The sequence below is a fragment of the Myxine glutinosa genome, chromosome 11, assembly GCF_964187855.1.
Source record: "Myxine glutinosa chromosome 11, kmMyxGlut1.1, whole genome shotgun sequence".
Taxonomy (NCBI): domain Eukaryota; kingdom Metazoa; phylum Chordata; class Myxini; order Myxiniformes; family Myxinidae; genus Myxine; species Myxine glutinosa.
Window position 1 is genome coordinate 108,510,448 of NC_136271.1, and position 17,026 is coordinate 108,527,473.

Below are 17,026 nucleotides of genomic sequence, written 5' to 3' on the forward strand. Positions count from 1 at the left end.
TTTCTCCAGATCAACAAACCCAAGGAAACAACTTCTTCCTCTTCTCCATGTACTTCTCCTACAACTGCCTTACAATAAAAAGCGCGTCGGTCCACTTCCTGGCATAAATCCAAACTGCATTTCGTCGATCTTCACTTTCTTCCTTATCCTCTCCAACACCCTTTCCAATACCTTCATTCCATACTCCAATAACTTTATCGCTCGATACGAGCTACAGTCCAGAGGGTCACCTTTCCCCTTGTATAGAGGGACGAGGGTTCTCAGTTCCCAATCCACTGGAATGTGGCCTTCTTTCACCACCAGATTACAGATCTCTGTCATTCTCTTCACACCCCAACTTCCTTCAACATATCTCCCACAACTCATGTCGGCCCTCCCGCTTTTCTACTCTTCATTGCTTTATCGCTTCCTCAACTTCCTTCTCAGTTATCTTCTCTGCCAGTCCTAAAACTGGGTTCCTCTCTATGTTGCCATCCCATTCATTCTCTGCATTCAACAGCATTTCCATATATCTCTTCCATTTGCCTTTAATTCCATCTGGGTCCACAACGATTTGTCCCACTTCATCCTTGAAGCAACTCACCCCCATCACATCACACCTCTCTTTTGCTATCTGCTTTGCTATCCTGAATACCGCTCTCTGACCCTCTTCCGAATCCAAGCGTTCTCCGAACATTTTCCTACATGCCTCCTGCGCCTTCGCTACCTCTTTCTTTGCAGCCTTCTTGACTGCCTTATAACTTTCATGCTCTGCTTTTTCTGCCCCCATGCCCTTTGCCTTCTGCCACTCCTTGAACTTCTTACTCTTCTCGTCAATCCTCTTTCCAACTTCATCATCCCACCACCATGTTTCTGAGTGCCTTTGATGGTCCTTTTTTCCATCCACATACCTCACCAACGACTTCCAACAGATTATCTTTCATTGATATCCAACCACTTTCAAGCTCAACCACATCATCCTCTACCATACTCAGCCTCTCTTTTAATGCCTCTCTCACTGTCGCCTCTTTCAACCTCCACACCTTCATTCTCGGTTGGTACTGAAGTGAAAATAAACTGATGCCCACAACAAACTCGAATCGTGAGCTTTAATTCACTTGAATGCAGCAACATCGATATGAAAGAACAAGACATTAATAAGCAAGCATTCTCAGTCACTTTAAGGCAATGTCAGATATAAGGCATCCTAATAGTCATTCTTACCAACTTGTGGCCAAGACAATTGCAATGTAACCCGTCCCCCTTCAACCGGTGCTTTTAGAAGCAGCGGTGGATATAGAACGAACTGCATCTTTAATCAGCGTGCGGGAGGAGTGAGTACTGCATGAAGATATTATCCATAGTTTCACATCATTTCACCCACCAGTTAAGTTTCAGCTAACACGCTTTTCTGGAGATATAACGGTATAAAATAAAATAAAAACATTCCTACAGCTTCTAGTTAGCATATCCCAGGGATTCCCTTACCCCCCAAGCGCTGCCGTTTGCGACACTCTCGCCCGGCACGAGTCCGGTAGCTGACAGGCCCGCACTCGGAGGCCGTCGAGCGAGGTGAATCCGAAGCCCCCTCATCAGAGTTCCCCAAAGGCCCGTGAGTCACGTCTCCATCAGGTAGTGCCAGACGCGTTGTGGCCTGGTCCGTGACCGGAGCCGAACATGCCTGCACAGGGGATACGAGTGGCTCGGACGGGCCCCCGCTTTTGGCAGACGGGCCTGCGGTGCCCACATCATTACCCGGCCCTTCATCCCCTGAGCTCTCTCCACACGGAGCTAAATGACGGATTGACACGGTCGCCAAATGTCCGTCGGGCATCCGGCAAGGGTCCTTTGAAGTCAATGCTTAGTCTCTCCCAGGTTCGGCCCGCCTGAATAAGGGTTCCCTGCGGCGGCCTGTAGAACCTTGGCTTAAGCTCCGCACATACCGGGCATGTCCGACATAGCCGTCTGATGTCATCAACCGAGAACGGCAAATTACGGCAGCGCACAAAATGGACAAGTCATGTCACCCCTGGATGACCTTCAGGTCCTCAGAGGTCATGCCTGTACAAACCGGTCTGGATAGGACGTCAGCGGCTACATTTTCACGTCCAGGCCGATAGACTATGTCATAGCAATAGTCAGCCAGCTCCACCCTCCATCGTGAAATTTTCTCATTCTTTATGCGGTGGGGGTGCTTATGGCCGTACATGAAAGCGACTGACTGCTGATCAGTCATGAGATCAAATTTCCTGCCCAGAAGCAACTGGTGCCACTGCCTGACTGATTTGACGACTGCGTACGCCTCTTTCTCGATCGCTGAGTGTCTGCGTTCACTCGAGGACAGAGTTCGTGGAAAAAAGGCGACTGGCCTACCCCCCTGCGTGAGAGTCACTGCGATTTCGCAGTCGGAGGCATCTGTCTCGATGAGGAATGGTATTGAGTCGTCGATGGAAGACTCGCACGGCCCTGCGATATTTTCCTTCAGATGTTGAAAGGCGTCCTTGGCAGCTTGCGTCAGAGGAAAGGCCTCGCAGTCCACCAAAGGCCTTATCTTCTCCAAGTAATTTTGTACCCACCAGCTATAATGTGCGAAAAGCCCTAAGGCACGCCTCAGGGACGCCCAATCACACGGAGCCGCCATCTCGAGCAAGGGCCGGAGGCGCTCGGCGTCAGGCTTTATCTCACCCCCGGTCACCGTGTACCCCAGGAGGTCTATTGTTTTGGTAGCATAGTGACACTTATCCTTATTGAAGGTCAGATTGTACCGTCGCACCACGTCCAGGAATTGTTTCAAGTTAGCGCTGTGGCCCTCCAGGGTATGTCCGCAAATCGTCACGTTGTCCACATACACAAAGATGTCTTGTAATTGCTCATTAGCCAAGATGTCATTGATCGCGCGTTGAAAGCAAGACACTCCGTTCGTTATCCCAAACGGTATGCGACGAAACTGATACAATTGTTGTCCGGACTGAAATCCCTTATATGGCCTATCTGACTCCCTTATAGGTATTTGATGATACATGGATTTTCGGTCCAAAGTACTGAAGATGTGGTACTTCGCCACCTCTCTTACTAGATCGTCCATTTTTGGCAGAGGGTACGCGTCTAATTGCGTGAATCGGTTTATCGTTTGACTGTAATCGATGACCAATTGTTTCCTGTGGTTATCTGTGTGCACGACGAGCACCTGGGCTCTCCACGGAGACTTACTTGGCTCTATAATACCCTCCCGTAGCAAGCACTTAGTCTCGTCCGCAATGTATTGAGTGTCGGCACGAGTGCACCATCGAGACTTCACAGTTAGGGGTTTGCAATCAGGCTAGGGAAAAGAGCGGGCGGCTCGTTGGCCATTTCTGCCAGGCCGCACACCGACAGTATATTTTCTCCTTGGCCACAATGCATTTCTAAACGCCCATGTCGGTGCAGGAAATCATGCCCGAGTAGCACGTCCGCACATAAATCAGCCATGATCGCGAGTTTGACGTAGGAATACGACATCATTTACTACCAGATTAAGTGTACACAAGCTCTTGGTGCGAACCCACAGTCCCAAAGAAGCCAGGTAGATGCGATGGGTAACTTGTCCCATGGGCCATCCGTAGCGGAGCACCAACGCTTGACTGATGAAGCTTGAACTACTTCCGGTGTCCACCAATGCGTCGGCCGGGATTCCCTCCACGAGCACTGGCAGCACGGCGCTTTGCAAACTGCGCGATATTCCCAGGTCTCCGGAACACGTCAAGCGTGAAATGTTGGTTCCAGCGAGAGTCGCGCGCCGTGTTTTGGTCACGCGACATACCTTCGCGAAGTGACCTTTTTCTTCCACAATTATGACACACGGCATCTTTGGCGGGACAAGACGCCCGAGGGTGACGTTTATTGCCGCAGAAGTAACATTTGGCATTCTCTGAAGAAGAAGAAGAAGTGGCAGCCGCGGCGCTCAAACTTTCCTCATCCACAGTGGGCTGCGCGGAAGCAGATTCCAAAGCAGCAGCCGGGAGCGTCTGCTCCGGGCGAATCTCGGCCACAGCCCCGGCAGTTAGGCAACTGTGCCAGTTGCAATACGCGAGCCTGATCGAACACTTGTTGAAGAGTCGGAGTAGTCTGCTCGAGCAACCTTAGTCTGAAAGCAGGCGAGACAATACCTGCCACGAAGGCATCTCGCATTAGGTCGTCTGTCGACTCCGCGACCATATGCGGTTCCATCAGGCAATCTTTCCTGGGTCGTCTCAACTCCTGTATGTAATGTTCTAGACTCTCCGACGTATCCTGGCGTCGACTCGCGAGCCTATGGCGGCCGAGAGGGCGCTTCTTGGTTTGACGAAGATGTCCCTCAAGGTCTCCACGGCCGTTTCATACGTTTCACAATGAGAGATGTAGTCAATTATTTTCTATTCAGCGCTTTTGGAGATATAGAGGTGCAAAGTTTTTTGGTTTTGCAAGATGACGACCAAACCACGTGACCTATGACGTCATAATTATCATTAAAAAATTATACAGTTGGAGTTGCACCTATGGTGAAAATTTCCTGTCAATCGGACCAACGGTTGCAGAGAAAATCATATTTATTCTGTGCGGACAAACAGACAGACAGACAGACAGACAAACAGACTAGAAATCGGTCAGGGACTGAGGACTTGCCGGAATTAAAAATATGGCGGCTGAACCACGTGACCGATGAGATCATTATTTGTTTTCTGAACTAACTTATTCCTTGATGATACTCAAGAAATTTCATCTTGATCGGATGAAGTTTTGTACTTGTTGAATTATGACGTCATAATGGAGCCCTTGGGCCTAGAGAGTTAGAAATTGGGCACAGTCTATTCCAGGGCAAGACAAATATGTGTGTAAAGTATGGCGATTCTATGTGCAACGGTGTAGACGTAGTGAAATGAATGAATGGTGTAGACGTAGTACTGCGCACAGACAGACAGACAGACAGACAGACAAACAGATGAAAAATTGGTCAGAGACTGAGGACTTGCCGGAATGTACTTTTTTAATCGGCCATTTTGGACAAATATGACGGCCGAACCACGTGACCGATGACGTCATCATTATTTGTTTTCTAAACTAATTTATTCCTTGATGATGCTCAAGAAATTTCATCTTGATCGGATGAAGTTTTGTACTTGTCAAATTATTGAATTATGACGTCATAATGGATGCCTTGGGGCTAGAGAGTTAAAAATTGGGCACAGTCTATTCCAGGGCAAGACAAATATGTGTGTGTGAAGGATGGCGATTCTATGTGCAACTATGTAGACGTAGTATTGCGCACAAACAGACAAACCAACCAACCAACATACTTGCCGGAATCTTTTCTGGCAAGTAACAAACAAACAAACGGACTCAAATGCAATACCCTCTCCTCTGGCGAGGGTAACGAGAGTTCATAGAACACCTTTCCCCTTGCACCTGAGAAACAATGATATGGTGTGGGTGTACGATCAGCAAATTTGATTGGTCGTGATGACATAATGATAAAATGCCATGATACTTTGTCCAAATATTGCTAAATGAAAGGTTTTTGAAAGTTTCAAAAATCAAATTGTGTTCTTCAGTGTTCAAGTATATAATTCAATTGAAATAATATCAAGATTTTAAAAGATTGCTTAATGCCATTGATGCACCGTCTTTTAAACCACCTGATTTATAATGTTACATTAGTTGTTTGTGCCTGTTGTTTGTGCCAGTTGTTTGTGTCCTTTATGACGTCCTTAAAAACAGTAAGTTTCCTGTTTTAAATGATTTTCAATTTTGCTTGACTACCATAAAGGCAAACCGAGTAAAATAACTATCTCAAACCTCTGCGCTGTGCAATTGGACCAAATCCAGAGCCAAAGTTCTGCTAAGTAAGTTACAGGTTCATCTTCTGATTCATGTTCTGATTTGTGTTCAAAATATAACATTCAATTTAAATGAAGTTGTTCCTCGATCATAAAGTGACATTTGTGAACAGACAGAGACAATGAACCAATTGCTTAACCCCGTTTTTTGCTTCACGCGCGTGTGGTGAAAATGAACTCCAATTTATGTTTCACAATGAAAATACTCACAAAATGGTTGAAAAAAAAAATCAGTTTTTTTGTGTGAAGTTGTTCCATGGTAAGCGGAAGTGAATATGTCAAAAGTTGACTTCTGGAAGTAGGTAATTATTTACATTTTCATTGAAAAACTCGATCTCAGCAAAAACAAAATGAAGAATTTTCAATATCTAGTGGTTATAAATATTACACTTGTTTGAATTCCTGAATTAGCAGCTGAAAAACCAGTTGTCATACTTTTAAGAGAAACTGCCCTTGTGTAGAGCTATATTCGGGAAGTTGGCGAAGTGAAAATATGGTGAGCATCCGTTCACATAAAGAAGATTATTACATGATGATATTAGTTAATTGCCTGAAATGGCAACTGGAATTGCTGACAATCATTTTTCTCGCTGTTTAGTATCACTGATTGCACCTGTATGAGGAAGACATATACTACATGACCAAAAGTATGCGGGCACCCCTTATAATTAGTGGATTCGGCTGTTTCAGTCACACCCATTGAACCACCTTTAGAACCACCTTTAGAGGCCATTTTTCCCCGCAGAGCAGGGGTTGGCCTTTATCGGGCCGGATTCCCTTCCGGCCCGATAAAAGCAATGTTTTACGGCCGGATTCCCTTCCTGCCACCAACCCTGTTAGTCGCCTCTTGCGACACACAGGGAATTACCAGTGAACTGGTGCTCAATTTGCCGACCTCAGAAAGATGACAGGCTGAGTCAACTGTTACGGGGTCCTCTGCAATCTCCTGGTCTCGGTAACCTCCGAACCCCGAGAGGAACCCCGGCAGAACGATATATATGTTATTCTGTGTCGCAATCAATCACTAATGAAACCACCAAAGGAACCAATCCAAATCAATAAGGAAACCACACCCTTGGTTGTCAATGCACAAATATTATATTAAAAGCACACAAAAAGAGCCATACAACAATGGGGCAATCAACCCTACAATCAAATCTTAAGATGGTAACCTAGCTCAAACTCACGGCACCCCCAGGGACTGCAACAGAGCCCTTCTCAATGTCTCTAGAACACAATGGTGCTCCCGGCGAAGAGGCGATGGCGATGAGGTGGGTACGGAGGTGTAGGTAAGGCGGGGACCGTCACGTGGTCCCAGCCAACCCCAATTGGCGGTGGAAAGAGGAATCCAAAAGCCGCTATCCAAACGTGCACATACACCGTGCAGTCGCGAACCGCACTGTATTCTTCAAAGGCCGCTGTCGCGCATACACATCCCCGGCAACCACCGGAGGGCGGGACCAGCGGACGCGGCTAACCAAGGTTCCGCGAATGACGCGCGAGGTCCCAGAAATGGCGGTCGGTTCTTCCTCGGGCCGCAGCCTCTAGGCGAAGATTCTCTGGAATCTCACACCTGTACCTGGCTTCGCAGGCTTTTCCCCCGACTCCAGCGATAACAACGATCGCACGAGATTCCTTTCCAGGACTCAAAGTTCACTCTCCATGGACGCTCGACCACGCTGGGTACGGAGCTTTTACAAAACGCCTCGTTTCACCTCTGCCTCACGTGCTCTTCTTCCTCCCTCGACCTCTTCCGGTGCACTGTCCGATTTCCGGCATCATTTTTATCATGAGCGCTTTTAAACCTTTTAACCACAATAACCCTTTCCCTTAAACCACAATAATAAATAATAACAATAATTAGTGCCGAATCCGTAACACAACCCCCCTGGCGTTAATTCAGCGATCAATCGGGATTCAAACCCAGGATCCTAGGATTCAAAGCCAGCACCCTAACCGCTAAGCCAACACCAGGCCTATCGCTAAGCTAACTCCCATTGCTGACAGGTATATATAATCAAGCACACAGCCATGCAATCTCCATAGACAAACATTGGCTGTAGAATGGGCCCATACTGAAGAGCACAGTGACTTTCAACGTGGCACCATCATAGGATGCCACCTTTCCAACTAGTCAGTTCGTCAAATTTCTGCCCTGCTAGAGCTGCCCCGGTCAACTTTAAGTGCTGATACTGTGAAGTGGAAACGTCTAGGAGCAACAACAGTTCAGCCAGACAAGAATTGTTCGGCCAGACAAGCTCACAGAACGGGACTGCCGAGTGCTGAAACGTGTAGTGCGTAAACATCGTCTGTCCTTGGTTGCAACTCTCACTACCGAGTTCCAAACTGCCTCTGGAAGCAATGTCAGCACAACAACTGTTCTTTGGGAGCTTCATGAAATGGGTTTCCATGGCCGAGTAGCCACACACATCCCATGTGCAATGCCAGGCGTCGGCTGGAGTGGTGTAAAACTCACCGCCATTTGACTCTGGAGCAGTGGAAATGCGTTCTCTGAAGTGATGAATCACGCTTCACCATCTGGCAGTCCGACGGGCTAATCTGGGTTTGGCAGATGCCAGGGGAACACTACCTACCCGAATGCATAGTGCCAACTATAAAGTTTGGTGGAGGAGGATTAGTGGTCTGGGGCTGTTTTTCATTGTTCGAGCTAGGCCCCTTACTTCCAGTGAAGGGAAATCTTAACGCTACAGCATATAATGACATTCTAGACGATTGTGTGATTCCAACTTTGTGGCAACAGTTTGGGGAAGGCCCTTTCCTGTTTCAGCATGACAGTGCTGAAATAAGCGAGGTCCATACAGAAATGGTTTGTCGAGATCGGTGTGGAAGAAATTGATTGGCCTGCACAGAGCCCTGACCTCAACCCCATCGAACACCTTTGGGATGAATTGGAACGCCGACTGCGAGCCAGGCCTAATCGCCCAATATCAGTGCCCGGCCTCACTAATGCTCTTGTGGCTGAATGGAAGCAAATCCCCACGGCATTGTTCGAACATCTAGTGGAAAGCCTTCCCAGAAGAGTGGAGGCTGTTATAGCAGCAAAGGGGCGACCAACTCTATATTGATGCCCATGATTTTGGAATGAGATGTTTGATGTTTGGGTGTCCACATACTTTTGGTCATGTGGTGCATTTGAGTTGGCTTCCATTGACCGAGTGGAGAGCACTACAGGAAGCATTTGCTAATTACTGCCAACATTGCCTCTTTGGTATCAGCGGTGACATAAATCACTTCTTGTTATGCAACAATATGCTACTTGTATCATTTCCGAGGGTGCTGCGGTTCCATTGATGGCTTGTTCCGAGATGGAGCCCCCTCAACCCCCACCCCCATCCTCAAAGGAAATAAAAATTTTCCATGGGAACTTGCACATTCATCGGCTCCTCTTTTAAACAGACAATGTAGGATCATTAACGCCTGCAATGAAATACTTGCAATTGGGACAGCCAGCTAAACATTCCCTCTGAACAATAATGAACTCGTTGATGTAGTGCCCCTGCCTGGTGATAGTGGGGCGGCTTAGCCCAAATATTCAAAAGAATTGTGCATTTTGTGATACAAGCACCAAATTTGGCACAAATGTACATTAATATGTTGCGAACATTTTCAGATATTGGGCCACTTGAAATTCCGTAATTTTTTTTTTCAAATTTTTTCAAATTTCGTAATTTCAAATTTTTCGGGTGACACCGTCACAATTTCGGTCTTCGAGGCCGGCCGATAGGCAAAGTGTGACCGGAAGGGACGAGGTTCTCCTGACCACGTGGCCCTCGATCTGGGAAGCGAGAGGCGTTCCATTAGTGGACGCGCCCCTCACGCCCGACTTTTGGGCGGCCCCGGCAGGCCGTTTGTTTTGACGTTCCGTGACAGGCCCCGCACCCCCACCTCCGGGCCGACCGGAAGCTTGTGCTGAGTACATCATACCTGAACAACTCAGTGAGGCAGAACACAGCAGTGCACACCAGGGTGACCCCTTCAGTGCATAAACCAATTAACCTGTCCACTGCAGGGCATATAGTAATGAAGTTATTTTCTGCATATAATAATAATATAAGTTCAGTTCTATATAACAATTTCTGTTATCACCACTACCACTACAACTACCACTACTACAAGCTTTGTCTGGAATTTTGTGGACTAACAGACAAACAGACATACAGACAAGCTGGGATCAAAACATTACCTCCTTCCACCATTGAGTGTAGAGGTAAACATCATGGAAATTATATCATGCCCTAGATTTAATTCATGCTTACCCGTGTATTTGCTTCACTGGTTCACAAGGTCTTTTGCATACATGTAATTCAGACTCTCGTCTTCATTGCTGACCACACAATGTTCGCAACATATTAATGTACATTTGTGCCAAATTTGGTGCTTGTATCACAAAATGCACAATTCTTTTGAATATTTGGGCTAAGCCGCCCCACTATATCGGCCGGCCTCGAAGACCGAAATTGTGACGGTGTCACCCGAAAAATTTGAAATTACGAAATTTGAAAAAATTTGAAAAAAAAAATTACGGAATTTCAAGTGGCCCAATATCTGAAAATGTTCGCAACATATTAATGTACATTTGTGCCAAATTTGGTGCTTGTATCACAAAATGCACAACAGGTTTGCTATGCTGCTACACTATGAGCATCCGTTCACATAAAGAAGATTATTACATGATGATATTAGTTAATTGCCTGAAATGGTGACTGGAATTGCTGACAATCATTTTTCTAGCTGTTTAGTATCACTGATTGCACCTGTATGATGAAGACATATACTACATGACCAAAAGTCACGACTGAAACTGAACCCAGACTAGACCGCTCAAGGGCAAGTGCACTACGCCTGGGCCAATCATACATAAATTATGGAGAGCATGAATGAATGAATGAATGAATGATCGTTTTAAGGCCATTTTCCCCGCTAAAGCGGGGGTTAGCCTTTCGGGCCCCATGACAATCATGGTTCCCTGTTTGAGGCAATGTTTTTATGGCCGGATGCCCTTCCTGACGCCATCCCTTGGTCACGCTCTTACGATGCCCAGGGATACGGTGTACACACCGTGATCATTCATCCCAGCAAGCTTGGTACTCAAATTGCCGACCTCGGAAGGATGACAGGCTGAGTCAACCCCCCTGGCGTTAATTCAGCGATCGACCGGGATTCGAACCCAGGATCCTAGGATCCCAAGCCGGCACCCTAACCGCTAAGCCAACACCAGGCTTGAGAGCATCATGAATGATATTGCATCTTAACATTATTTACCACACCTTTGACTTGTTTTCTTCAAACAAATCTATTGCCGCTTTGTTTGCTTTCCATAATAGTAATCTTTTATGGTTTCAAAATGTATTGCAGCATAATTGCTAACATAAATCTGTTAAGTCTTAGGATTATATATAAGAATATATAAAATCTATTAAGATTATATATTTTTAATCATTGCATCATTGTTTGTTAATTTGTTGAGCGAGTGAATTTTGTTTTTCCACCTCAACATCCAAGTACAGTGTGTATCTTGAAATCACATTTATCATTTCTTCTCTTTACCCACACGTCATTTGTCATCCCACCTACTTTCAGCCTTTGCTCCACGTCATCTTCCTACTCACACCTTGATCTTTTTTTCCAGGGTGTTAATTTGTTGTCTTATCTTTACCAAGAAGCTCTGGGAAGATGTGAGGAGAGAATTACCACGTTCTCCTCTCTCTGTTGAGAAGTAGTTGTGAGCCTTTTACAAGGTGATGCCCTACTCGTTTCACTCGACTCGATTACACACACACACACACACACACACACACACACACACACACACACACACACACACACACACACACACACACACACACACACACACACACACACAACAGTGGTGGATACTTTGAGACCTGGTATATGCCCGTTTCATCTCTTGAAACCCACCCACAAGTGGAGACAGCAGTCAGCAACAGCAACTTGTACGCACACACACCTAGTCATCGCCAAAAATATTGGTACCCTTGCACTTTTTTCAAATAATGCACCATTTCTTCCAGAAAATTGTTGACATTAAAATATATTTTGGTATCCACATATGTATTTCTTTGGTTTACAGTGGAACAAAACAAAAAAAGCTGGAAAAATTACTAAATCTTAGCTTAATCCACACAGAAATCCTAAAATGGCCTGTAGTGTAGCAGCATAGCAAACCTGTTGTGCATTTTGTGATACAAGCACCAAATTTGGCACAAATGTACATTAATATGTTGCGAACATTTTCAGATATTGGGCCACTTGAAATTCCGTAATTTTTTTTTGCAAATTTTTTCAAATTTCGTAATTTCAAATTTTTCGGGTGACACCGTCACAATTTCGGTCTTCGAGGCCGGCCGATATAGTGGGGCGGCTTAGCCCAAATATTCAAAAGAATTGTGCATTTTGTGATACAAGCACCAAATTTGGCACAAATGTACATTAATATGTTGCGAACATTGTGTGGTCAGCAATGAAGACGAGAGTCTGAATTACATGTATGCAAAAGACCTTGTGAACCAGTGAAGCAAATACACGGGTAAGCATGAATTAAATCTAGGGCATGATATAATTTCCATGATGTTTACCTCTACACTCAATGGTGGAAGGAGGTAATGTTTTGATCCCAGCTTGTCTGTATGTCTGTTTGTCTGTTAGTCCACAAAATTCCAGACAAAGCTTGTAGTAGTGGTAGTTGTAGTGGTAGTGGTGATAACAGAAATTGTTATATAGAACTGAACTTATATTATTATTATATGCAGAAAATAACTTCATTTCTATATGCCCTGCAGTGGACAGGTTAATTGGTTTATGCACTGAAGGGGTCACCCTGGTGTGCACTGCTGTGTTCTGCCTCACTGAGTTGTTCAGGTATGATGTCCTCAGCACAAGCTTCCGGTCGGCCCGGAGGTGGGGGTGCGGGGCCTGTCACGGAACGTCAAAACAAACGGCCTGCCGGGGCCGCCCAAAAGTCGGGCGTGAGGGGCGCGTCCACTAATGGAACGCCTCTCGCTTCCCAGATCGAGGGCCACGTGGTCAGGAGAACCTCGTCCCTTCCGGTCACACTTTGCCTATCGGCCGGCCTCGAAGACCGAAATTGTGACGGTGTCACCCGAAAAATTTGAAATTACGAAATTAGAAAAAATTTGAAAAAAAAAATTACGGAATTTCAAGTGGCCCAATATCTGAAAATGTTCGCAACATATTAATGTACATTTGTGCCAAATTTGGTGCTTGTATCACAAAATGCACAATTCTTTTGAATATTTGGGCTAAGCCGCCCCACTACTGGACAATATTATTGGCACCTTTTAGAAGTTAGACATAATTCTATTTCAAGCAGGTGATTCTCCATTACTTTGGAATTGAACTCGCCTGTGGTGAGTTGCAGGTGCCTGCAATATAAAATCACTCATTCAACCAGTTTGAATAGAGAAAAGGAGTCATTCTGCTGTTTTGTGGCACTGTGTGTACCGCAATGAGCATGGAGAAAAGAAAGAAAACCTGAGAATTGTCTGAGGAGGTCAGACACAAGATCGTAGCCAAGCATGGACAATCTCAAGGCTCCAAGTCCATCTCCAGTGACCTTGATGTTCCTGTGTCCCACCGTATGCAATGGTATCAGGAAGTTTAAGGCCCACGGCACTGTATCCAACCTCCCTAAACGTGGCTGCAAGAGAAAACTTGATCAAAGATTGCAGCGAACAGTTGTTCGAATGGTGGAGAAAGCACCTTGATCAACTGCTAAACCGATTCAAGCTGACCTTCAGACACAAGGTACGACAGTTTCAACTCGCACAATCCGTTGCCAACTCGATGAAAGGGGGTTCTATGATCGGAGCCCACTGCTTGAGAGAGATACATAAGAAAGCCCGACTGGAGTTTGCCAAAACATAACTGAACAAGCCCAAATCCTTCTGGGAGAATGGCCTGTGGACAGATGAGACCAAATTAGTGCTTTTTGGTAAAGCACATCATCTCTATGTTTACAGAAAACAAAATGAAGCCTTCAAAGAAAAGAACACCTTCCCTGCAGTCAAACATGGAGGAGGTTCAGTGATGTTTTGGGGTTGCTGTGCTGCCTCTGGCACTGGGTGCCTTGAATGTGTGCATGGCATCATTAAATCAGGAGATTACCAAGGCATTTTGGAACGCAATGTTCAATCTAGTGTCAGAAATCTGGGTCTCCGTTGAAGGTCATGGGTCTTACAGCAGGACAATGACCCCAAACACTTCAAAAAGCACCCATGAATAGTTCAAGACAAAACGCTGGACTGTTCTGAAGTGGCCAGCAATGAGTCGAGATCTAAATCCCATTGAACACCTGTGGGGAGATCTGAAAACAGCAGGTGGGAGAAGGCACCCTTCAAATCTGGGAGAACAGGAGCAGTTTGCACAAGAAGAGTGGGCCAAACTGCCAGTAGAGAGGTGTAGGAAGCTCATTCATGGCTTTCAGAAGCGCTTGACTGCAGTTATTTTGTCCAAAGGCTGTGCTACCAAATATTAAGTCTACGGTGTCAATAATTTTGTCAATGCCATTTTTTCTTATTTTGTGATTTAAAAGGATTATATTAAGTTCTGAATCAAAAACAAAGGTTCTGTAATATTAACAGTGAAATAAAGAATTATGGAGATCACATCCTTTTATTGATTTCAACTTATTTTTTGAGAGTTATTTGAAAAAAGTGCAAGGGTGCCAATATTTTTGGCCACACATATCCATGCCACTCATATGTATGTACACACACACACACACACACACACACACACACGAAGGTGGATACTTTCAGACCTGGGAGTGCTCCGTTCCACCTTCTGAAACCCACATTTGGAGATAACAACCAACGACATACGCACCTATGCTGTGACTATATTTTATTCCCTATTTATTAATTCCGTACATTTGTATTTTGTTTTACTTCAAGTAATATAAGAACATTGCTTAGGCAATATGATTTTGATTTAATTAGAGAAAAAATACACCATTTTCCAAAAATTTAAGTCAAGTCATAATATGACAAGTAACACCATAAATTAAACGTTTTTCTTTTCACCCTCAAACTTCTCCTGGTAAAGTAGACGATGTCATGAGGTGTCCTTGCATTCCAAAAAGTGTACAAATCAATATTTATGACACAACCCATATACAAATGCTCTCCTCATTTCTCGCTGCCAACTCTCTTGCTTCATACTCATTATTGTGATAAATATGAAAGTAAATTCGATAAATCAAACTAATATCCTCCCCCTTCCAGCTCCTTACCATGAGCCATGTTTAAATTGCACAATTTTTTTTTCGTCTTCAGCCATTCAGAATCTATAATGAATACAGTTAGATTCATCAAAACCTGAAAAGGAGACTGATTTTGCAACATGACCATGGATCAAAATGAAATAACATGTGCTTAGCTATTATGGATTTTATGTAAATTATTGGATAAGTGCTTGGTTTTTGTCCATTTGATAAGGACTATACATTATCATCATGAAGCCCCATTGATCACAGTATTTAAACTCTGTTTAGATGTTGTTTTGACACGAAAGATATGTTTCCCCCCCCCCCAGGTAAATTACAAATAATGAGATGTCATCATATCCACACCTTACTGATATTTATACTTTACAACCACTGAATGTTCTTCAGGATGTTGGTGCAAAAAGTCACTGCATAGTCATTATCTTTACTGATTTACCAGTTTTACATCATAATCATGAAATTTAAACAAAATAAACTTCTTGAACCCCAGCCAAGTCTCTCTTACTCTTAAACGATGTTAGAAACGAATAAATGTAATGGTTAGAGCTCGGTTACCAGACTTCGTGGTGTAATAGTTAGTGTCCGCTCTGAGTCTGGGAGGTCAGTGGTTCAATCCCCGTTTGAGTCATACGAAAAACTTTTAAAATGTTACGTGCTGCTTCCTTTGCTTGACGTTCAGCATTTAAAAGGATAGAGCCAGGACATTAAAAAAATTCTCTTCAGATATTCTGTGTTTTGAAGAAAATGAGCATTAACACAATTTTAAAAACTATTCACTTTCTTGTCAGATGTGATTTTCTTTTTATCTTCCTTTTTGTTATTATTTTCGTTATAGAAAGAAGGGGGGATTTTAAAAAATTTGTTATTGTTTTATGTTGATGCTGTCATTCTTACAGATACATCCACGAGTGGGTGTATGAAGGAATCTGCAAGGACGTGTATGGTGAATTTATGATCGAAGTGAACTATGACTACCTTAATTGCAAAGGTATTGAAATGTGATAAGTGAAAGCAAAGGGACCAGGAAAGCACACTGAATCTTCTTTTGTTTGTTCTCCATTGATTATTTATTTTGTCAGTCCTTAAATTACTCCAATTGCTTAAACTTTCTATAATTTTTATTTCCCTCAACATTTTTTCAATATAACTTGTGAAAATGGGTAAAAGGCAATGTATTGACTGACATTGGGGCAGTTCAATAACATTACCACAATGATGGAATAAACAAACAAGAAGGAGAGGTAACATGTTAATCTGCAAGTAAGAGGGTTAGGCTAGGGAAGGTTAATAGGGGTAGGAAATATTGCGGGTAGGTGCGAGAGATAACCTGAGATTGTGGTAGCCGCCTGCTTGAAGTTATGTAGGGAAGAGTACAATTGAACCAACTAACTGGATGGCAGTTCCACAAATGGGGGTGAGGGGAGGATAAAATATAGTGTTGGACAGTAAGCCTGGACTTTGGGAGTTTAACTCTGAGGAATCACTTGAAGAATACATACATCTTGGAGTATCAGAGGAAAATTAGAGGGCTGAAAAAACAGAGGGAGCTAGATTGACGAAGAGCCAGACGAAATAAATTGGTGAAGCTAACCACATGACCGATGTGAGAACAACAGGCCTTGTGATTTGGCCTCATTGTGGGAGACACCAACATACAAAAGGGCCAGGTTTCTGATAAAATATTAGACTAAATTGAAAATTATGTGTGAAAGGTCCAAGGGAACTGTGGCAGGGTGAATAACTTAGTCAGGTTCACTATGTTAACAAATATAATTTCTTTCAAAATTTTGGGATTAGCAAACCTGTACATTTTTGGAATATTCAGAGCATGAGGAATCCAAAAATTAATGTTGGCATTTGCGTAGACACCTTTGCGAAAATGACACTCAGGACAGTGATGAAGATAGTC

At 44.2% G+C, this 17,026-nt stretch overlaps 1 protein-coding gene across 1 annotated transcript in view; it reads left to right on the plus strand.

Annotated features, from left to right (window-relative positions):
* The window catches only part of TUBGCP6 (tubulin gamma complex component 6), a 119,291-nt gene that overhangs the window by 12,364 nt on the left and 89,901 nt on the right, over positions 1 to 17,026 (plus strand). Inside the window, 3 exon segments of the mRNA XM_068131302.2 lie at positions 11,482 to 11,533; positions 11,536 to 11,590; positions 16,014 to 16,105. Coding sequence (XP_067987403.2) covers positions 11,482 to 11,533; positions 11,536 to 11,590; positions 16,014 to 16,105 — 199 coding nt within the window.